Source organism: Anser anser (assembly GCF_964211835.1).
Source record: "Anser anser genome assembly, chromosome: 3".
NCBI classification, from domain to species: domain Eukaryota; kingdom Metazoa; phylum Chordata; class Aves; order Anseriformes; family Anatidae; genus Anser; species Anser anser.
Genome location: NC_139722.1, coordinates 108,627,421 through 108,650,167, shown reverse-complemented (window position 1 = coordinate 108,650,167; position 22,747 = coordinate 108,627,421). Strand labels below are relative to the sequence as shown.

General features: G+C 48.0%; 2 protein-coding genes across 6 annotated transcripts in view; one reads left to right on the top strand and one right to left on the bottom strand.

Annotated features, from left to right (window-relative positions):
• TTBK1 (tau tubulin kinase 1) overlaps window positions 1-12,598 on the bottom strand; it is a 108,232-nt gene extending 95,634 nt beyond the window's left edge. Inside the window, exons 1-3 of one of the 5 annotated variants that reach the window (XM_083830506.1) lie at window positions 11,574-12,598; window positions 1,367-1,627; window positions 492-593 (exon numbers count right to left, since the gene is read on the bottom strand). In XM_083830506.1, coding sequence (XP_083686632.1) covers window positions 492-494 — 3 coding nt within the window. In that variant the 5' untranslated portion in view covers window positions 495-593; window positions 1,367-1,627; window positions 11,574-12,598. Of the gene's footprint in view, window positions 1-491; window positions 11,039-11,171; window positions 11,480-11,573 lie in introns of those variants that run through there. The other 4 variants (XM_083830505.1, XM_083830508.1, XM_083830503.1 and 1 more) reach the window with 4 other exon arrangements.
• Window positions 12,599-17,084: 4,486 nt separating this feature from the next.
• The window catches only part of ACSS1 (acyl-CoA synthetase short chain family member 1), a 39,406-nt gene continuing 33,743 nt past the window's right edge, over window positions 17,085-22,747 (top strand). The window contains exons 1-2 of the mRNA XM_083828561.1: window positions 17,085-17,847; window positions 21,042-21,138. Of these exons, the coding sequence (XP_083684687.1) occupies window positions 17,412-17,847; window positions 21,042-21,138 (533 nt within the window). The 5' untranslated portion in view covers window positions 17,085-17,411. The remainder of the gene's footprint in view (window positions 17,848-21,041; window positions 21,139-22,747) is intronic.

Sequence of the window (22,747 nt, the reverse complement as noted above, 5' to 3'; positions counted from 1 at the left end):
TCTTGGGACAGGATACTGGGCTAGATGGACCTGTGATATGACTTGGTATGAGCAGATTTATGTTTTTATCAGTTACTTTCAAAGTAGTGTATGCATATGTACGTGTGTGTATACACACGTCTCCCATATCCTATCAAGGAGGTCAGAAACCAAACAATAAAGAATCATTTAGAAAGTCTCATATATACACCCCAAGTATTTATCTTACAAGTTCTCTTTCAGGCAGGCAAAATTTTAAACAGCTTGACTGGAAGAATGATTTCCTTATTTTACAGGATCCCAGCACTCCTAAAATTAAACTTATAAATATGGAGCATTCCTTGTGGAAATCTCTAGCATTTATACGAGAACTTTCCTATGTTAGTTCACTTCAGTTTCAGTATAATGGGTTAGCAGTGCTCAAAATACGGCCAAACTTAAACAAACATCAAGTTGAAAAGACGCAAGGTGGTTATTAAAGAGCAGAACAAAGCTATGGAGGTCTGTCTCACCATCTTACTAAAGGTCCTGGATAGTCCTAAGTGTCTTTATCTCACTGTTGAGGAATTGCAATATGTCACTTTATTTCAGGACACATCCTCACCTCTGGAAGCCTACAAATTAAAACAATTAGAACAAGTGAAGTTTATTTAAACTGCTGTAGCCCAGGACCCTCATTACTTGATCAAAGTGTTGCCCACATCATGACCAAGGGATCCACCTTAATAGCATATCCCAAGAGTGTTTTAGACAGCTGATGAAAACTACAGCTTTTTAGGTGAGATGAGGTTGGACATGCGCAAAAACAAAAGAAACAACCCTGGTAAGCCACAGTCTAGAAATCAGATTGATCTCCCTTTCCAATACTTGAATGGCAGGAACAGCAACAACAAAAGTTGTTGTGAACAGAATTTAGGTATAACTTAGCTGTTCCCACCATGAATATTGGTTTAAAAGATCCCACAAAGATGCAAATTTACCAGCATTAGGCCAAAATGAAACTGACGGGGCAGGTAATAAGAAAGGAATACAATAAGTAGGATTGGGAGTGCTCAGAAGAAAAAGAGCAACAGCAGGGTTTCCAAGTGCAGCTGAGCAGCAGAACTTGGGCTCAGTCAACAGCACCATTAACTGCAGGCACTCAGTGTCACTCACGATGTTACAAACTTCATCTGTTTCCAACACACAATACCAATTTTCAAAATTAAATCCCTCATGTGAAAACAACAAAAAATATATACTTTTTTTTTGGTATAAGTAAGTTCCACCATGCACCAGCATTCTTTTATTAGGATAGAAATGCATATAATAATATAAGAAACAAGTTGATTAAAAGAAAATACAGTGTACTGGACTAACAATGTTTCAACCCTGGAATATATCATACCTCCTGCTGAACTTGAAACAGCAATTTAAAACAAGTCATACGTCAGGGTAGGTCTGACAGCAGGAGCTCGAAAGGTTCTCAGTTGTTCCTTGCAGACACACATCTTCCTTCATTGCCTGCCTCTGCTGTAGCAAATCCTGCTCAGAGAGCAGGCTCGACTCCTAGCAGTTGTGGCTTAAAGTCTCCTCTGTGACATATTCTTCTCATAAGCATGCAAGGGCACCGGCTTTAGAAATTCTGGATTTGTTATTCAAAGCATGTCTGTAAAAAAACAAAGTATCTAAAGGTGAGGTTGCAAGATACCGGGACTGTTTTTCACCTTTGAAAGGCTTCTGTTTTCATGACCGTGAAGGAGTGATGTAAATGTGACTGGGAAAAAACAAAAAAGTCTGAAATGCTGGGATCGAGACAGGCAGCTCCAGATTTTCCGCTAACCCCAGGCTGCACTAAAGGGAACGTAATAAATACGGTAGCAGACACCCCTTGACAGCACTATTACCACTACCTGGTTATGCAGCCAACCCAACGTAGTTTGGCCCTCGCCATGACTTTGAAGGATCAGCGCACAACCTAAGGAAAACAGCCCCCCCCCACCCGTAAGCTCACGCTGCCAGGTACTGTACTAGCGCACAAAGCAGTCAGACAGAGCAGTGGTTTCTGTGCCAAACCCACCTATCTACAGGGAGAATCAGCGCAGTTAATTACGGCAACAAATCATTAGGAACGCGCAGCAGAAACTGCCAACAGCGCGGGCGCTCTTACATGATCCTAATCCTCTCCCACCAGCAGTCTCAGCTGCAGAGCTCAGAAAATGGGGAGAAATGGGAGTTTGAGAGGGAAGTCTGTTATTTCCTTCCAGTCTCTCTGACCAAACTGCTTTGGTTTTTGATCCAAGCAGAAAACGAAATACAACACCAGGAAATCTCTCTTGCATCATAACCAACTTAAGCCTCTAGTAATGTAACGGAGAGGCATCATGGTCTGCTTACAATAAATAAATTTAACTGCAGGTAGATACACTTAAACTGCAAAGTCAATATAGATCACTATTTGCAAAGCTTGAGTAGTCTGCTGGTAGCCAAAATAAATATTTCTGAAAAAAAGCAAAAGCTAGGCAGAGTTTATACTTCTGATGTCACCTTGCCTGCACCTGACACCACTGGACATCACGTAAATTTTGATTCCACTTCTGCAAGACAGGGAAGGAAAAATCACGTATTTATAGATCTGCCACGTGGATTTCAGGTCGCCAAGAGCTTTCTGAAATTTAATAAAAAATTAGAGTAAGTGAGGTAACTGACACTTGCTGCACTGATACATCACATTAGACCAAATGAGACCAAGTGGGACAAAATTTTCCTGGCTTTCAAGCCCACTGCTGATCTCAGCAGAGAATGTTTGTAATTACACAAAAGAGATTTCCTGGGACTGACAGAAACATTTTATCATGCCAGCTGTTAGCCACTTAAATCACCTCTCTACAGCCCTCCTTTAGCTATTTCTTCCATTTTTCTGGGAAGCTCTCTGCCCTGGTTGGAGCATGCTCAGAGGAGCATGTTTAACCTTCTTCTACCTCCTATTTTCAGCAAATCTACAGTTACATCCTCTGATCTGCAGCCTTACAATTTTTTTTAGTTTGCAGACAGATGGTGAATTGCTCAAAGGTGATGTCCTCACAGCTGACCCACTTTTTCTTCTACCCTTGGGAAATCCCAATACATTCTCAACCATATTCAATGGTTCTGAGCTTTTTTCCTCCTCCTCAAAGACAAAAGTGCCCAGGGATGTAAAACTTGCTTTGAGACTCAAAGCACAAATGTCATTGTTATTTGAAGGGTCTACAATACAATTCTAGAGGAATCTGTTTCCTTCATAGTTGATCTAAAGATAATATTAACAACAAACACAATACCATCGAGGCAGATAGCAGCTGTGGCCCACACCTGTTTCTCTCTGTGACTGAACATCCTAGAAAGACACAAGAAAATTCTTGTATATGCAAGCATGCTCTGTTTAATTCCTTCTGCATTGCTGCAAGAGTCAGTTTCCAAGGAGAAATGGTGTTACTAAGCTCATGGAAGAGTTTTACAAGCTGGCCTCAATTGCCTCTGTATAAGCCATTTCCACACGTGTCTACGATGCCATCTAGTCCACAACTGTCAGCTTGTGCTTCCAATCTCCAAGCCCATGCAAACAATCATTTCCCATCCATAAACCACATTATTTGTTGAGTTTAACAGCTCTATGACTTAGGCACGTGTCTTCTCATTCTGCTATCAGATCTTTCAAAACATTACACCTGATCATTGTGCTTAAGAGAAGAATCTCTTTAGTATTATTCTCAGAGGAAAAAAAAAGAAATTAAAAAATAACAAAAAAAAACCTTCAAAATCTGTTCCTCGAGGCAGATTCATTGTAACAATCCATATTTATACTTTGATCCTCATTTGCCAATGCTTTGCAAGGTAACTGGATCCTGAGAATTTCCTATTACAGAATACATACGGTTGTATTTTGTGCCTTGTTTTACTGTAAAAATCATTTTAATTCCATTCATGACTGTATTAAAGCAATGGAAAAAAAAATTTATACCTAAGCTGGCAAAAGCTCACAATTTTTCAGACTGATCTCAACCTGAAACGGGTAATTACGCCTTCTGTGTTCAATGTGCCAGAGCAGGCTGGCTACCAGAGAACACTTCTAATAATACTCCACAGACACAACAATCACTGCTTCGAGTCCAGCCTGGGCTCTTTGTAGTGGGGGAAAAAAGTAACAAGAATTTCACCACAATCAGAAACACAGATGGCAAGGATAAAGAAAATTTGTTTGGCAAAAAAAGGAACCATACTGAAATAAAAGCTTTTGAGTCACCATCAATCTTGAAATAGGTTGCAGAGACCAACACGTGACCAGACAGCACCGAAGCCTAGAACTTAACTTAAATGCTTCCTGCCTTTTCCCCCATGTCATCAAAAGAGTGAGAAAACACTTTGCTGCCTTCCTTTTGAATTTGTCTTTTACCCTTTTTTTCCTCCTGCTCACGTAAGGCCAGTAAGCCTCATCTTTGCTTGATGAGCAACCACTCTTTCTAGACAAGAGTCAAGAAAAGCAGAAAGAAAAAGCACATCTTACACAAAATACTTCTTAGCACAACCAAACACAGGCTCAGACATCTAGGATTAAGGCCTACAGGTCATGTCCACAGAGCACGGCATTGCTGCGGAGAGCAGCAGGAGGTAGTAGGACAATTCTGTCCTTGCCTACAACTGGAAGGACAGGCATTGGAGTCAGGTATAGGCCAGCATCCACACCTAATGGTCACTAAAAAGATGGAGATGAAGAAAGGCTGAAGGATGCCTTCCTAGTCACTTGAAAACAAAACTCTTTAAAATGCAGGTATCTTACCCAAAAGGCAACTGAAAGGCAAATTCATTTAGCACAGAAGCATCTTCCTATGAAGAAAATTTAAGAGACTGAAGGATTCCCCCTGTCTGGCTCATCTTCCTCTAGAAGCTGCAAATTGTTTCATTGGAGTTTTCTTTTCCTTAAGGAAAGCAACTAGAGCAAGGGAGGTGGCAGATTCTAGATCTCTTGCTCTTTTCAGATCAAGGCTGAACACCTTTCAAAAGGCGTGCTTTAGCTACTGTAAATTTTACTAAAAACAAAAACCAAAACCACATTTTTGGGTGCTTAGACACTAATGAATGAAAGTTGACAACCAATGGAAACACCACAGTGGTTACACTGCGTTACCTACAGTCTACAAAGATACACCGATCCTGGATCCACAACTTCAGGTTCCTGCTTCACCACTAAAAAGCTACCTGCAATGGAAAGAAACAGTTCTCTTCTCAAGGTTATTCTCTTCTTCAAGGTTATTCCCTCGGCTTTGAGCTGCTTGACCTGGTTCATTGTAGGGTCAGCCAAATGCAAGCACCAGCACAATGCAGGAGTGGTACCTCAGATCCAGTTCAGCTTCAGTCAAGCCATGCTCTGCATTTGTCTTCACAGCACCAAGTCCTCAGCCTACCATGGAACCACAGGGCTCAGCCATTTCTCCTTAAAAGCAGCCAAGTAACTCTGCCTCGAGCCAACCTCTTTTCCAAGGAAAGCAAGACGCAAGAAACCAATTACTTTTGATAACTTACTTGCATAACCCCTAAACCACTACATTTTAGAGTCCAAAGCATCTAGATTCTGTTTAAATAAATAGAGACAAGGCCAGCTGCGTGCCTCTGGACAGATGCACCCCTACCTCGCAGACCTCAGGAACAAAGCATTGCTTTTTCAATTTAGGGATGGATGAACTGAACAAACTGAGGTTTGGGGAGGGGGAAGAAGGAATTTCAGATACACTCCTGCCTTCAGGCTACGTTCCCACCATCAGTGACGCCAGGGAGGGAAAAACATCTTGTGGCAACACGTTTTTATGCTGACTGGCAGGGATCCTGTTGGTGAAACCTCTTTGCTGACCCCTTGCACCAAGAACAGCCACCCAGCAGAGGGCAAAAGGTAGGCTGCAGACGCAACTCAGTTTGTAGGCATGCCGACAGCTGAGCTTGTGGGGTAAAAGCACAGTGTGATAACCTGCCTGTCATCAGTGCAAGAGCAGCACACCGAGCCCTGGAGGGCAGATTCTTATGAAGAAGTTGAGGTCCCATATGATTGAGATCTATACAAACAATTCAGCATGGAGAAAGTGAACAAGAAATGACCGTTCGCTGCTTTTTCCAATGCATTAAGGAAGCAGCAGCATGCAACTCCAGTGGCATCACACCAGCCAGAAGCTGGCAAGCATCATGTCCGTGGCTTTCGGCGGCAAAAAGGCCAAGAACGATAACCTGGGTTATCTAATTCTGCAATGGGAGAAGGAAAAAGACAAAATTTTAGAAGAACAAAAACAAAACAAACAAACAAAACACCAAAGAGTGCTTTCAGTGGTATGTGATATTGAAATGGGACCTTTTTGGGTGAAACAGGTCTCATAAAGAAGCTGGGGAACTAGAATGTATAGATTCAGGGAAGCACATTTAGGAAGCTGCTGAAGGGACTGCATTCGTGGGCACTCCAGTGAACAAGGTATGGAGAAAGAAGGTCAGGTCACTCAAGTGGAGGAATAGCATATGTACTAAAGAAAACAGTAGACTTAAAGGAGATAGGTAAATTAATTGTATCAAGTCTAAATTCTAAAATGTAGCAACAAAACTACCCCCTTGACCCTCTGACCAGAATGATGCAGCAACTGTGGTTTGCTGAGGGAGAGCAGAGGAGCTGCGAAGGGCAGCAGGGGGTAACTTCAGCTGCCTCTTGGAGATCAGGTTTGTAACTCCATAGTAGCTCAACTTGGTTCAGTAAGAGGAGAAATATGCCACCCTAAGAAAATAAAATCAAATCTTTGGCCAGAGCAACCTCTGCTCTGTACTTTAAACGGCTTGATTTTAATTCTAATTGACTTATTTTACAAACAGAAGTCTTTAAAAAATAGAATATACACAGAAAGGAAGAAAATGGGATGTATTCTTCTACATTAAATGTAAAATCATCAAGAAAAAAATATCAAAGAGATGGAACAAACTGCTAAAGATAAACGTTATGCATTTTCCACACATACTTGACCACGGAGCAGCCAGCCAGTCTGCTGCATGACAGACTGACAAGGAATAGAAAGTCTGAACAAAGAAAGATGATGCCAAGGATTTTTTTGTACTTTGTTTTAAAGAGCTTTGCAGAGGATCTGGAAATTGGTCTTACTTCTGCACCAGACACGTTCAGAGAACTGAAAATGAGAATTAAAACTAACCAGGAGACAAGCAAAAGGGAGATGCCATGACTTCCAGACCTATAGGAAAGGCTAGGTGGTTTTGGATGACTAGACAAGTGTGCAGATAGGGCCATCTCTCTGACAACAGTGTATATGGATAGCCAAAACCTCCTGGTGTGGTATCAGATCAAAGGCCCTAAAAATTAAGATATCTCAGGATTAAACCAAAGTCTCTCTAAAACTAGTAACCAGTTAAAAGAGGGGAAAGCAAGCAGGAATACATAGCTAGGTTTCAAAACAGAGTTAACACACGAAATGACACACCCTGTGTACATGCAAAATTATTCAGGCTAACAAATAAAAAGACTGAAAAACTGCAGACTGCAACACCAAGAAGAGTACAGCTAGGAAAAGCATGTTACATGTGTCACTGGTAGGAAAAAGATTGGAGCAATAAGGGATTTTAGCCTTTCCAGCTGGGTATATGATCCTACAATTGAAGTCTTTTCACTAGAGATCAACTTCTCCTTATCTGTTTGGCAGCCTCTTTCTATCTGAGGAGCAGGCCACCAAAGCTTCTCCACTTACAGCCTCTGGGCTGATGGTGAGCCTTGTAACATTTCCTATCGCATGGATAGCAAGGAATTCACTTCCATCTGTCACGGCTGACACTAAATCTCTTTCTTTAGTCTAGGCTGCCCTATTTCTCTGGGGAAAAAAAAAAAAAAAAAAAGGAAATCTCTGCCCAGAAGCTCTCCCTCTCCCTCTATATGGCCGGAGTCAGCTCATCATCTGCAGTCTGTTCCTTTCATACTGTTCGCCAAATTAAAGGTGACATGGCTTGACACCAAAAGGAAAGGCTTTCCAAGCACATCTTATTTGATTACATCTACAGTCCATCACACTGCCAGTATCTTCCTTCTCAACTACAGAAGGGACCCTTTTCCATGTAAACACCTCTTGAGGGGTGAAGAAGACTTATCGGAAGGCAGTGGGGAACTGGGTAAAACCAAAAGGGACTGTGAGCCTGACGAAAAACCTACTCCGGTAGTGATTTTTTTCCATATAAAGCCCAATATATTGATGTTTTTTGCTTTTCTCCAAAAAATTGAAAAGTTCAAATGAAACAGCACCTGATATGCACTGAGATCCAAATCACACTGCTATTGCTGGATTAGTTTCCATATTTACCAGTATAACTGCTGCGGATCTCAACAGCATGATACAGATGCTGTATGCGGCTGCTATCGTGGAAAAAGACAAGAGCTGGTCCTGCACGGCACGAAGGAGGACAACCAATGTCCAGCTTGCACCTGGTAAGGCAAGGGAGCCTCAACCAGAGTTCAGACACAGAAGTGCATAAATCACATCATCCCCATCACCTCCCACCTCTCCTTCCTAATGCTTCAATAAGTATCTGCCAGATTTCTCCATTCTTCCTCTGCCTGAGGGAAGGAGGCTTTATAGCTGGCCTTTCTTATCTCTGTCTACCAAAGCAATCCTGGTAGTTATTCCAACTGGACAGTGTTTCAAAATGACACTTTGAGGGATTTCAGGATGTTTCTGGGGAATGTCCACTTTTTTTTTTTTTGGGGGGGGGGGCGGAAATGGGAATGAAGCACTAGCTGTATCCATTCTTTTATCTTCTTCAGCAAGCCAGTGGAGCTTAAACATTGGCAAGTGCTTCCACAATCACACCAGCAAATCTTGGGTTGTGCCTTGCAACGTTCAAAGGAGGAGATACCAACAAAGTCAACAAGCCGCTAAAAATACGAGAACGGTCTACAAAGCCCCTAGGGACTCTGTAGAGACAGACTGTTCTACGAGGTCCTATTTTCTGTCTTCTGCTCTGTTCACTGTTTTCAAAGTGAACCAATGTTACCAAGGTCATCATGGAGCTCTGGCTAAAGAATCTAATCTAGGACCTTCCCAGAAAGGGAAGCCATTCCCACAGAGTTTACCTGGAACCCGTACACAGACACATACCTAAATAAGACCAATGTAGAAAACTGACAGGACACGATTGAAGAGGTGAACCCATAGCAAGATCCACCAGAGCGTAGTGGGCTATCTAACAAGCTATAAAGCAATGTGGCAATCTTTCTGTAAGAGAAGGCAAAAAACCACGAAGGAATCACAGCTCTTAAAGAAGAAAGAAGGATTTGGCTCTTCCCGGATCTGTCTGATCACTACTGCTCTGGAAGACATCAAGTACCAACAGCTTCCATCAGAGGGTGGTTTCATTCTGCCTGCTCCAGCATTGAGATGTAGTTGGCTTCACCACCACACTTTCCTCTGGCACCAAACATCAGGGTTGGGATTGAGAGGAAAGGGGAAGGAAATCAATACATGGGCTGAGGTGGGGGCCACTTCATTAGCATAACCCCTGGAAGCTGTTGAAATAGATTTCCTACACCAGAGACAATCGTTTCTGGAGGACCAAGAACACTGATGGGGGTCTGACTTTCTTCTTGCTAACTATTCCAAGAAATATATATATATATATATCCTTGAGGCTGATCCTAACAAAAACTGACCTAAAAGGAAATGTTAATTATGGTGTTTTTCTTCACCGTACAGAGAAGATGCCCATTCTTGAAGGAATGAGATTATCACAAAGCACGAAAAGCACAGAGAACACAGAATTTACAGCAGTGGACACCACATATGCCAACGAGCATCACGTCGTAAAAGTTTCTGACCTCATGTGCATCAGCATGAAAATGCTTCCTATGAGCTGGATGATCACAGGCATATAAAGAAAAAAAAAAAAAGCACACATAATTCCTAGCCCACACCTATTATACTGAGAAAGTCTCAAAAGAAGTTGGTAGAGCGAAATGTGGTGAATAACTACTACTAGCTCTGATGCTCGCTGATCTTTAGTCGTAGCACCTGTAAAGGCACAGCACCTGTAAGCTTTAGTGTTGAGCTAGCAGGTAGCACACCCTATCTCACACAAAGCAGGAGGTTAAACTCACTCCTACAAAGAAAAAATTCGGATACTCAAAGATCTCTGTTGTGATTCACTGGGAAGTTTATTGCTAAAAGGTAGCACTTTCAGTGACAGTACAAAGAACATAAAGAAATGCATATGCTGTGGAAAAAAATTAGGAAATCTTTCCCTCTATCAATCAAATTATCTACACCTCCTCCTTGCAAATCTACAGAAAGTGAAAAATGTAGAAGAACGTTTAATGTACATCTGGTTTGGACCGCTCAGGAACACCACAGCAGCAGGTATTGAAATGCCCCCTGAGAAACACAAGGAACTGAGCAGCGACTAGTTCAGCAGGTATTGAAATCCCCCCCAAAACCACCAGGAACCGAGCAGCGACTAGTTCAGCAGACCCTGGAGGGGCAGTGCCAGTCGGTGGCCCTCAGTGCGCCGCTTCCTCGTGCCGTACAAGACGTGCTTCAAGGTCATGGTGGTCGTCTTGGAAGTTGGTGGTGGGTCCAAGCCGGGGTACCGGGTGGGTACCGGGTACCTTTTTGCCATGTACGTGTGGAAGCCGAGTGACCGCGGGCAGAGTCGCTGACACAGCCTCGTGTGCCACGCGCACCGCGGCACGAGGCTGGAGGCTGCAAAGCTGCCTCGGGCACCATTGTGCGCCAAGCACCAAAATCTCCCGACGGGGAGGAAAAAGCCTACGGAAGAGGAACCCTCCGCACCCACCCTCAAACCCACGTCCTTCAGCGTTACCCCAGGACAGCACAGCGGAGCTCTGTGCCCAAACCCGAACAAAAACCCAAGGAATCGGGCTGGTTCTCCACCACCACCCGCCCATCCCTCACACCAGGCGGAGCACGCCTGCCCATGCCACGGGCACGCCGCTGCGGGTCCGGGGGGCATCACGACGCCCCCGGAGCACCCCCTGAGCCCCCGGCCCCCCATCTCCAGGCCGTGTGCCCCCCACCCGCGGAGCCCTCGCCCCCCGCCCTACCCCTCCCCGCGCCTCGCCCCTGGAGCCGGCACCGCCGGGGCTCGAACCCGTGGCACCGGGTGCCGCCCCCCCCCTCCTCCCCTCCCCGGCCCCTCACCTGGGGCCGCCCCGCCTCCCCCGCCGCCCGAGGTGGCCGCGTCCGCCCCTGCACTGCAGCTAGCGGCACCCCCCTCCCCCGCCCCTCTCGGCAGATGGTTCGCCCCACCCCGTCCCGCCTTCTCATTGGCGGCGAGCGGCCGTCACTCCTCCCCGGGCCCGCCCATCCCGCGGAGCATGCTGGGAAAACGAGTCCTCCACCTGCTCTCCAGCCCACAGCGGGCGGAGGGGCGAACTACAAATCCCGCGCTGCCCCGCGCGCAGCCCGGGAGCGGCCCGGCCCGGTGCGGGCCCGCACCCCTCGCCCCCCAAGCGGCCAAGCGGGGCGGCCACCCCCCCTCTACGCCGCCAGCGGCCGCTTCGGCCTCCGCCGCCCGTCCCGCCCCGCCCCGTCCCGGCTCACCTGGCCCCGCCGCCTCCCGCTGCGGCCGGCGTAGGCAGCGCACGCCCCGCGCCGTCAGCGCGGCTTCACCGGTCCCGGTGCCGCCTGCCCGCGGGCGCTGCGGCTGCGGTAGCGGGGCGGTTGCGGGGCGGCCCCGGGAGCATCGTCTCCCCCTCGGAGGAGCCGCGGCGGGCGGCGGGATTCGCCCACAATGCACCGCGCGCCGCACCGACGGCAGCCCTGACATCACCCGCGGGCCGCCCCCGCCGCCACGGGACCGCCCCGGGACCGCCCCGAGCCGCCGCCGGATGGGATCGGCACCGGCACCGGAGCCCTCGTCCCGCAGCCTCCCGCAGGGCTTGGGACCGGCACCGGCACCGGCACCGCCTGCCCTTGGGTGGGGTCGAGCCCTGGGGGGGCCGGGACCGGCACCCCCCGCCGCACCGAGGCCGGTTCCTGCGCTGCCGGGGCTGGGAGCAGGCTCAGCTGGTCAAAAAGCGGGCACAGCGCCGGTGTGGCCACGGCTTCACCACACGCAGCACGGGGGCAAGTGACCCTCTTGGTGTGTGCTGCTGTCCTCGGGCACCCCTGTCCCCGGTCACCCACTGTCCCCGGTCACCCCCGTTCCCCGACCCGGTGTACGCAGCTGTGACCCCGCACCCCAGCTCACCCCGCACCCCAGCTCACGTTGCCCTCAGGTGCCACATAAGCACACGCCTCCAAAAGTCAGCGCCCCACGGCCCGAGCTGTGGTGCTCCCCTTGCAGGACATGCCTCCCGGCCATGATTTTCCCCCTCCCGGAGCAGTGCACCCGGGGCCAAGGCAGTAGCAAGAGGGATGTGTTATGGAGGTTGGCTCCTGCAGAGCCATCACAACACGGCCGCTCCTGGCCACTCAGGGAGAGCAGGGCTGCCAGGCCTCCATGATGTTCCTTCACTGGGGGGAGGACACCCTGCTCCCCGTGCCTTGAGGGCTTTCTCAGTGGAAGCATCCTTGAGAGTCTCCATTCCTGCAGCAGCTCATCCCCCAGCTCCCCGGCTGTAACACAGCCCTTCACAGGCAGCTGCATCTTCATGCCCAGGGCCATGCTGTTTTGGGCCTCTGATTGACAGATGACTGACCATTGCCACATGAGCTTCTCATGCTCCAAGTGTAGTCCTCATCACTTGTGTCCCTAGGCCCATGCCCCTGGTGTTGGGTTTGAGAGAGCTCAGTGGAAGCAGACAAAGTAAAGGGCGAAGATGAGAGAGCTGTCTTTCTCTGCAAAGGCCCTCTCTGATGATTTTGGGTGGCCTCCAGGCCCCCTTTTCAATATCCAACCTGCCGCCATGGACATCTTTGGCACACCACTCTCCCAGGCTGCCTTCCAGACACGCCTGAGGGCCTCACAGAGCTTTCGCATGGAGGGATGCAACTCGGGGAGAGACTCGTGGCCAGATATGCCAGAGGACTTGTTCAGCTCTTTCTACCTGCTGCCAGCATCCTTTTCTATGGGGAAAAGCAGCCCACAAGGCCGAGGGCAGGGTCCTCACAGCCCAGCAGGAGAGAGCTGGTGGGGCACCAAACACAAACCCAGCAGGATTATTTTGGAGGAGACTGTCATTGTCCTGGGTGCACTAATAAGCCTTAATGGCTCCTACTAGCCACAATGGCATCTCCCTGCCCATGGGCCCATGAGCCCTGTTACAGCTCAGTCTTCAGTCCCTGCCTGAGCAATGCTGTGCTGGTCTGCACCTGTCCATGGATCCTGACTTGTGGATGGACTTCCTAACTTGCGCTTGGACCTGTCTTGTCAGTATGGGCCTGCCCAAAGCCACAGGAAAATGTCTGACCAAGTCTATCATCACTGGACCTGATCCTCGTCTGGAGATTGACTTTTTGGCTCAACCTCACACCTGCCTCATCACCACAAACTTGACTGATGATTTGGGCTCCTGGTTGGACTTGGCAACCATCACTGCATCCACCTTCCTGGGTACTTGGCCCTGGCTGCGGAAGGCCTTGCTGGCAGAGCTAACTTAACAAAATTAGAGCAGGGTCCTGTCCAGGCCAGTTTGGAAGATCTCCAAGGATGGAGAGACCAGCAGGTCCCTCCCCTGGAGAAGTTTTCCCATGCTCAATCAGAATTATATTGTAATTTGTGTGTCTGGCCTTCATTGAAAGGATGGAGAATGCAATATTACTTGATGAGCTGAAGTGGAAATCAGGCGAGAGCTGGAGGCTTCCTGCCTTTCTCAGTTGTTTCCTCCAGACAGCTGTTGTCTCATGAGCATGCCTTTGCCACATCGACACCAAGCCCAGAGCATCATTACCAAGATGGAGGGGACAAAAGAGTTTGGTGCTGAAGCTTTCTGTCCCTACTTATGGTGGGCAGCCCCATGTGCTCCCCAAGAGGAAGCTGGCATGACGGAGAGGTTTATCTACAAGGAGTTTCAGGTACAAAGCACACAGCAATGCCATTGTGTATATGGCTCTATAGTTTTGCCTGTTTTTGCCTTCACCCTCTTTCTTTGTGGGGCCAGTTTTGTGCACACCAGGTGGGAAGACCATTGGAAAACATGGTTAGGAGTAGAACAGTTATAACAAATTCATGGATTTCATTATCTTCTTACTCTCAATTTTAGGATATTAAAGGAAAAATGGGGACAAGCAATTGGGAAACAACACAGGTCAAATACCTGCTCTGTAGCAGGGAAAAAGAGATGGAAAAAGACTGAGCAGAGTTTTTCTCATCAGCCCTTTGCAAGTCAAGACTGCATGTCTGAAGCCCAGTCTCAAAAGTGCAGTTCCCAGGAGTAATATGGTTGGGTTGTGTTGGTTGGGGTGGGCTGCAGGCCGGCCTTCTTCCTCAGTTGCCCCACAATAAAAAAGGCTTCCCACAACAGGGTTGCGTGTGGCGCTTCCTACACCTCTGTGGTATGACAGTATTGGGTATTCGATATAGAAATGCAGAGCAAATCTGTCAGAGGGTGTCATCGTGTGTGTCCATAGGGTAGCTGTGCCCGGGAGTGGGGCACAAACAGAAATCCCCTGATATTCCTGCTCTCCCAGGTTGCACAAGCCCGTGAGAGCAAGAGGTGGTTTGTGGGGTAAATGCAGAATGAATGAAGCCATGGAGAAATACTGTGGCATGGAGGCTGGAGCCAGGATAAGCCTCCTTGGTGGAGTCCCAGCTTTGCCCAGAGCCGCTGAGAATGAAGGCTGAGGCTTCAAACCATCTCCAGCAGGTCATGGATGGATGCAGAGAAGCCAGACTGCCTTTCTAGGATGCCAAATGCTACTTACCCCAGCAGGGATGAAAATCCTGTGCTTGAGTGCTTCCAGTTGAAGGTCATGATCCTGCAAATACCTCTGCCCGTGTTGAGCTTTATGCTGGCACCCTGAGGACAGGATGCTTGCACGCTGCATTGAGCAAGACTTGTATATATTGGCAGGAATCAAAGATGAGGCCAATAAATGACATTGTTGGATGTTTTAGTAGTAGGAATAGGAGAAGAATGATGGGTGCTGATTTTATTTTTATTTTTTGATGTGTTCGTTTGTTTGGTTTTGCTTTCGGTTTTGCTACAGCTCTGAGTAACAGATACCCATAGCCAAACTCACCCAATACTCACACCACTACTGGCTTGGTTCCTCAGTACTTGCCATGACGTCAGCATAAAAGACCCTTGATACATGCCAAGGGCTGCTAAAATCTCATGTTCAGTGAGGTTGCCTGGCTGGAGCAGGAGGCTGTCTCAGGAATCTTGGCTGCACCAGGGAATGAATCTCTCTGCAGTGGTGGCTGCAAGCTTTGGGAGCAGCCTTAAAGAGGTGGCGTTCACGGATAACAGTAAGCGGGCTTCCCCAGAGCTGCTAACACCAGCATCACTGTTTGGACTCCATAATGCCAAGAGGGGCTTCTGAACAGAAAAAAAGCAATTCCATACTTGCTCTTACCTAGCTCCAGCCCTTCCTGGCATACTCAAGCACTGTACTTAATGAGAATTGCTGTAACCCTCATTTGCTTTCAAAAGCAAGCAGTCTGCTGTCAGCCTTCATCACCAGAAAGTCAGGGACAGGGAGGAATTACAAAACCTCATCTTCCTTCTGCCCAGCTCTTTTAGAAGCAAGAATTCAGGGTTGTCCTTGTCCTGCCAAGCAGCTCAGCTGAGCTGGGAGATCAGGTGCTCTGCAGGCTGGATTGTGCCTGAGTTGTGCTGATGGTGGTTACAGCTTTCTTTGAGGAAAAAGACAGCCAAAACCCGAGGATGGAGAGTTGCCTGGTGATGTAAAGAAAAAAAAAAAAAAGAAATTTCATGTTGGAAAAGGAAAATCAGTCTTATATGAAAGAAAATCAGAGAATGGCAGCATTCCCAGAAGATTTCAAGGTCTGCAGCAGCCTAGGCAAAATAAACAGCTAGGTTTTCAGGCCAAAGAATTTAATTTCATGCTCTGTTTTTTTGGACAACACTTCCCTCCACTTCTATCTGCTATTTGTGTGTGTGTGTGTGTGTGTGTGTGTGTGAAAAGCTTTCATCTGAAATACTGATTTATTTATTTATTGCCGCTAAGTAATTTTGATGTAAAACTTCTGAGCTATCCTTAAGCAAACCAACCGAAAGCGGAACAACTCCCCATACTCCCATCTGGCACAAGGTGGCACACACGCTATTGGTTATAACTTAGCGCTTACCCAAAAAGAAATATTGGCATTCAGAAGACAAGGAAGGAATATGTAATTGTATTAGCAGTGTGACGATGCCAACTTTACAAGGAAGTTAAGGGGATATTTAATCTTATATGTTACCTATAAAACACAGATGGAAATGTCAGAAGTGCCAGAAATCCGAGTCCTGATAAGGTCTATACCATTTACCTAGATAAAATGTCTGGTGATATTCCTAGGAAATCTAGAGAAAACACTACCTTGTCGCTACCACTGCCAGAACAAGCTTGAGCTTAGCACAAAGAATAGGTTAAAGCCACTATTCTTGAATATGAAATGTGCTTTTTCTGCCCAAATTCTGGGAATTCACTGGGGTGGCATTTAGGAAATACTCGATAGTTTGGCACTTCTTAAGGAATCCCAGACCTTGCTGTGATCTTTGCAACTATGTGCTGGGAGGCAGGACCAGACTGCCTAAAAGAATTACTGCACAGCAAAGAGGGCAGTGTTATGCACGAAGAAGAAGGTCAGTGTTATCTGCTGTAAAATCTCAGTGCTCGTTTTTCGCGGGTCAGGGTTGGATCATGTCTCTCAGCCACCCTGGTGTTGCGACTAAGGGGAAGTGGAGAAGCACTGTGATACCAAAGCTGGGAGCTCCACGTTGTGGTAATAACGATGCTCGCAGGGCTGCCAAGAAAAAGGGGATGTGCACCCTCTTGGAGACCTACCCCACTTCAAGCTGCGAAAGCAATGAGGGGGCAGTAGTAAGACACACTTCTGCGTGCGTGTCTGTGCAGAGGGTTCCCAGGGCTGTGTGGACACAGGGTCACATTGGGGTGGGCATCTCTCAGGGTGTTTTCCCAGGGCTGTGTGGGTGGTGGGGTGTACTTGTGTGAGTGCAATGTGTGTTCCCGAGGCTGTGAGGCTGCCGGGGTGTCTGTCTGGCTTCAGGAGGGTTCCTAGGGCAAGGCCCTGCACCTGGGGAGGAACAGGCCCATGCACCATGGGGACTGACTGACTGGAAAACAGCGGGCAGAGAAGACACTGTGTGTTGTGGTTGCCACCAAGCTGACCATGAGCTAGCGGCGTGCCCTTGTGACAAAGGAGGCTAAGGATACCCAGCGCTGCCTCACGAGGAGCTGATCCTCCCCCTGTGCTCAGCACTAGCGAGGCCACACCTGGAGCAATGGGCTGCCCCCCTCAGCCACCCCATGGTCCCGGCGGGTGCAGGGGCTCCCCCGGGTGCGGCCGCTCCCGGTTCCCGTCCCTCCCCGTGCGGGCGGTGTCTCCCGAAGCCAGGGGGGTGTTCCCGGGGCCGGGGGCGGTGCCGGGTCCGGCAGCCGCGGGGCCCCGACGGCGGAGCAGGGCCGTGCCCCATGGCGCTGGCGCGGGTGCTGCGCTCCCTCAGCCGCCCGCTGCCCGGGGGCCGGCTCCCTGCCCACCGCCGCTGCGGAGGCGGCCCCGCTCAGCTCCCCCCCGGCGGCTACGGGGCATGGCAGGAGCGGGCCGCCCGCGACCCCGGCGCTTTTTGGGCCGAGGCGGCTCGGGGCTCGCTGCGCTGGGACAGCCCCTTCCACACCGCCTGCGAGGCCGGCCCGGACGGAGCCGGCGCCCGCTGGTTCCTCGGCGGCCGCCTCAACGTCTCCGGTAAGGCTGCCCCTGCCCCGGGGCCGCGGGGGCCGCCCTGGCGGCGGTGGTGGTGGTGGTGCCGGGCTGCCCTGCTCGCCTTCCTCCCCGGCAGCCTCGCCGAGAGCGCGGCCGGGGGCTCCTCGGTCACAGCCGCAGCCCCGCGGTGGAGCGGGACCCGCTCGTGTGGTGATGCTGCGCCCGCAGCTGCTCGGGGGCAGGGTGCTGGGTGCGGTGCCGGTGGGCAGGGCGGTGCGGCACGAGGAGCTGCAGCCGTTCAGCAGAAGCAGTTGAACTTCGGCAAGACCTGTTGCTTTTCGGCAGTTTCAGCTGGAGGCTGAACGTGAAGGGAACCGGAACCCGGTCCCTGTTCCTTGCTGTGGCTGTCCAAACTACCCCTTTAAGTTTATTTCGGGCCGTATCAGCCTTGTAGTCTCTTCGGTGCTGTGGGACGGCTTCGTCCAGTGAGACAAGCCCCAGCCCTACCTAGGGTATAACTCGGTGGCGAGGTCTTTTAATAGGGATGTATATTTCTGTATAAAGCCGCCTTGCTTTAGCCCAAAAGAGCAAACCCTCCTCAGATCTTCCAAAGAACACAGCCCTCCCCATGGGAGGATTCCCAGCTGGGTGATTCCCAAGGGAACAGAGCTGTTTGTGCAGCCCTGCTTCCAGCAACCAGCAGTCGGTCAGAAGGGAGATTTTAGCCAGACTTGTGTTTTCAGCCTTTCCTGTTGAAAGGAAGATCCTGGCTGAGCACAGAGGTTGTTTGGGATCCCTTATTTCATCTGCAGGGTGGAACCAGCACCTTCTTAATCCCGTGTGGGTCAGATAAAATCCAGGTGTTTCTGGGTCCGATTTTAGATCGTGTCTTGCATCTGGTTCTTCTGCAGGCACTGAATGCCACTTATGTTTTCTCTGCATAGCTTGAAAAAAAAACAAGTCACAGACCACTGAAACACAGCTGCACAGAATTAAATGGTTTTGCTGTGGCTGTTTTTCTTCTTTTAAAGCACAATGGAGATGAATAGCATGGTACTCAGCCACTGAGTGGCTGGTTTTCTGCTAAGAGGCTCTAGTTTTGTCCCTTGATCTCTTGCTTGGAACAGCGGATAAGAAAACACTCAACAGCTCGGGTCCCTGATTCAGAACATCCTGTGTTCCCGTCTCCAAACGCAGCCGGGCTGCAGCCGCCTGTGTGACCTGCTGCTTTTTGCCCGGGGAGACCTCGTGGTCGGACCTGCAGAGGCATGAGATTCAGCACTTGGGGGTTTATCGCATTGTAACTCCTTGCCAGGAAAAGACCCCAACAAGCTACTGTACCTGCAAGGCACCGCGTTCTCAGGAGCGTGTCGTGTTGAATTGTTTCTGCGTGCTTTTCCAAGCGGTGTCGAGGAGGCAAGAAAACATACGGAGAAACCATTAGGGTGTAGCGGTAGGGGGCAGGTCACTAAGTTCTATTTTGCGAAGTGAGTGAAAGGCACTTGTAATGTCAGGAAGGAAATAATCGCGTTTGGCCCCGATTCATCGGCCAGCTCTTACCGAGCAAAGAGCAGAAACTCTCACTGGGCTCACTTGAGGCTCGCTGTGACAGAAATACCCACTGAAAGACAGCAGTGCTGGTCATAAGTATGAAATGCTGCTTGGGAAATGAATTTCTGTGAATGTGTTTTACTGTAAAGTGGCGCAATACGTAAGGGTATTGCTGCAATGAGCACGGAGGTAGGAGTTGGTAAGGGTCCCAGAACAAACCACAACAGATCTGATTACGTATGGATGGACGACAGAGGAAACCAGTGTATAACTCCTTAAAGCATTCCTCCTCAGAGCTTTTGTCCTCCCGTATTGTATTAAGAAATGAAGAAATTTTATCTTCTTTTTTTTTTTTTAGTATTACAAAAAACAAGTGAAAGGGCTTTTTTTCATATTTTAGAGATAGAGAGTTGCTCTTGTAGTGAAACATGCTGAATTCTGAGGTTATTTTATCTTCTGCTCATCTTCAGAGGCTCATTTCCACCTTACTTGTAGTGCTGTAAATCAGCTTTGATCGTAGAACAGCAGAAGCAGGCTCCAGGGCTGCAGTTCACTTAACCTTCACAAGTTTTGACAGAACAATAGGCAGCTTTCATTGCACCTAATTTATCTGGAAAAATAAAATCCTTCCTCACCAGTATTAATATCTTTAGGAAATATGATCTGAAACTCAGCATTTTTTTTTCAGGGTTATCTCTGAGTTATACGGCCGTGTGCCTGACTGGTTTTTAATAATCGTCTATTGAAATATCATAACTGCCTTTACAAGCGTATAATGAAGTACGTAATTGTAGTTTAGGCTTGGAATTAAAATTTTACGAGGCTAATCTTTAATCATCAGACACGTAGCTGCCGAACGTGCGCGCAGGTTTCTTGAGTGGATTCTTTAGAAGTTTTTTAAGGTGGGTACTCTGACCCTTCACTCAAACTTCACCTCACATAGTTGTTCGGGTCCGTTTTACCCCTGGTTGTTACATGGGGAGATGCACCATCAGAAGCTGTTTGCCCTTTGTATTTTAGGAGTTGTAGCACACAGCTTGAGACGTGTTCATCTTTCCCAGCTGTCTAGTAATGTATAGCTGTCTGTACTCTGTGTGTTTACACTAGATCCTAAAGTTTTAGATTATTTTCAGTTAGTGGAGATTCAGCCCTTCCAATTATACCTTGGAATAAAAATGCTTTGCGTGAGCTGTAATTAGAAAATCCAAATGATGCAATGCTAAAAATGCAAGCTGGGGAAGACAAGTCTGTCAGATTTATGTGGTAAAATGCTGCTCTGGTGAGGAAAAGCATCAGAAGAGTGTCCTTCTTGTCTTTGCGCTGGCAGGAGCAGGGGAGAGATTTTTGGCTGGCTTAAGCACAGCTCCTCTGAGTGCCAGTTGAACTAAGCTGAACTGAATCAGGCAAGGCCTCTTGTGGAGATGTCATCTCTAAGGCAGCTGTACCAATTAAGTATGGTATTTGTTGTATTTGTACACGACAAATATGGCAAAGACAACTTTACTATTACTACAAATGCTGTCAGTGTAAAGGACAACTTCCCGATGTTTGAAATGAGTGGGTGGCTAGCTAGGTGGCTGATGAAGTTTCATCTTATGTTTACCTACTGTTATCCTTGACCGAGCTAAGTTTACAGTCCTCTTTGTGTGTTATTAGGCTTTGATTAAACTTCTGTTTTCTTACAGTAAATTGCTTGGATCAACATGTCGAAAAGTCTCCGGACAGAGTGGCTTTGATTTGGGAGAGAGACGAGCCTGGAACTGCAGTGCATGTCACATACAGGTATGGCACCTTCTCTTCTTACAATGCCTGGTGATGTGGTGGGACTAGGAGAAGAGTTGCTTCTCTGAACTCAGACCTTTGTGAAACTCTCCATTCTTCCAAGGTACTCCAGCACACAGGATATGCAGCCACAGCTTTTGGCATCGTGATGAGGTAGCTTCTGAAAAACGGAGTCTTGTTCCAACATAGAAATGATATTCTTCCCTTGTCTTCTTCATGAGGGCTTCCTGATCTTATATGTCTATAAAATAAACATTCTACACAGTCGGAAGCACAGTGGATGCAAATTAGTGGTAGTTACTGAGAATTTCAGATTCAGATCTGCCATCATCTGGTTTTGGTGTTAATCAGGCTTGCTTGTGGTTTCCCTGTCTCTAAGTGGGAGGTTTTAGAACATAAAGACTTTTTTTTTCCTCCCTGGCTTATGTCTCAGCTGCCAGTTTTCTTTCTGAAGTGTCTGTGGCAAAAGTTCGGTGAGCAGCTTTCAGTTTCAGAACAGCAGCAAGTGTATTGGTGCAAACAACATCCTGTGTTGTTGGTTAATAGCATGATACTGAGTCTTTGCTAGAGGGGATTTCAAGTTCCCTGTATTCTTCTTCCCCATCCCCAGTGCAGTTTAGAGCAACCTTGAGGCTGCTCGGAGAGATACCAACTTGTAATTGCTGCTATAGGTAGTAGGGTTTGCTAGAATATGGCAGACTTCAAACATGTTTCTCTTCTCCTTGCTATGTGCCCTCACTTAGGAGACAGGACTGCCTGCAAAAATGCCTTTTACCTCACGTCTCCCTAGTAAGAATTAAAGGTTTCCCAGACCTGTATGTTCCTCAGTGGCTGTTTCAGGGAGCTAGAAGTTTGATATGCTGGACAAGAAAGCAGAGGAGATACAGGCAGTCCTGGCATCTGACTCGTTTACAAGATGTTTTCTGCAGTATGTTGATAGTTGGGATTTGTGTAACTTTTTGACTATAAATAGCTTCCGGTTGTCTTGTCTTGTTCACCTTTGGCATTTATCAAAGCTCCCAAAAACATAACGTATTGGAGTGAAGAAGGTGGTCGGCAGGGAGAAATGAGTGTGCAAATAGCTTTGAGAGTTTGTACCATACAGTGTGCTGTAACCAACTAGGTAGCTTTGCTAAACCTTTGAATTTTGTCCTTTTCCTTCTGGTGGTATAAAGGTAAATGGAATCCAGGGTTTCTTCCAGAGTTTGGGGTGGTGTATGTACTTCTACCCCCCTCTTCATGTCACATACGAAAATGGGGTACATTAGAGGTTGGAATTGGGTGACGTGCTTTGTGTTTAGATTAACTTGACAAGAGCAGCCCATTCGATAGCACAGCCTCATGGAAGGCAACTGTAGCCTCTCCCTTAGGCTGTGCTCCTTGAAATGTGCTGAGCTGCTCTGGGCCCTCCAACCGTCTTCTCACGATCTCCAGAGGAACGAGAAGTCTGTTCTGCGCAGCAACAGAACTGTTTTTCTCTTGGCCTGTGGCATGCCAAAAATGTATTTGGAGAAAAGCATGTTCTCAGCCTGTGGATTTGTGATTGCAGTGTCTTGAAGACAAATAACCCGCATCTGGAAAATGTGCAGCCTTACAAAGATACAATAAC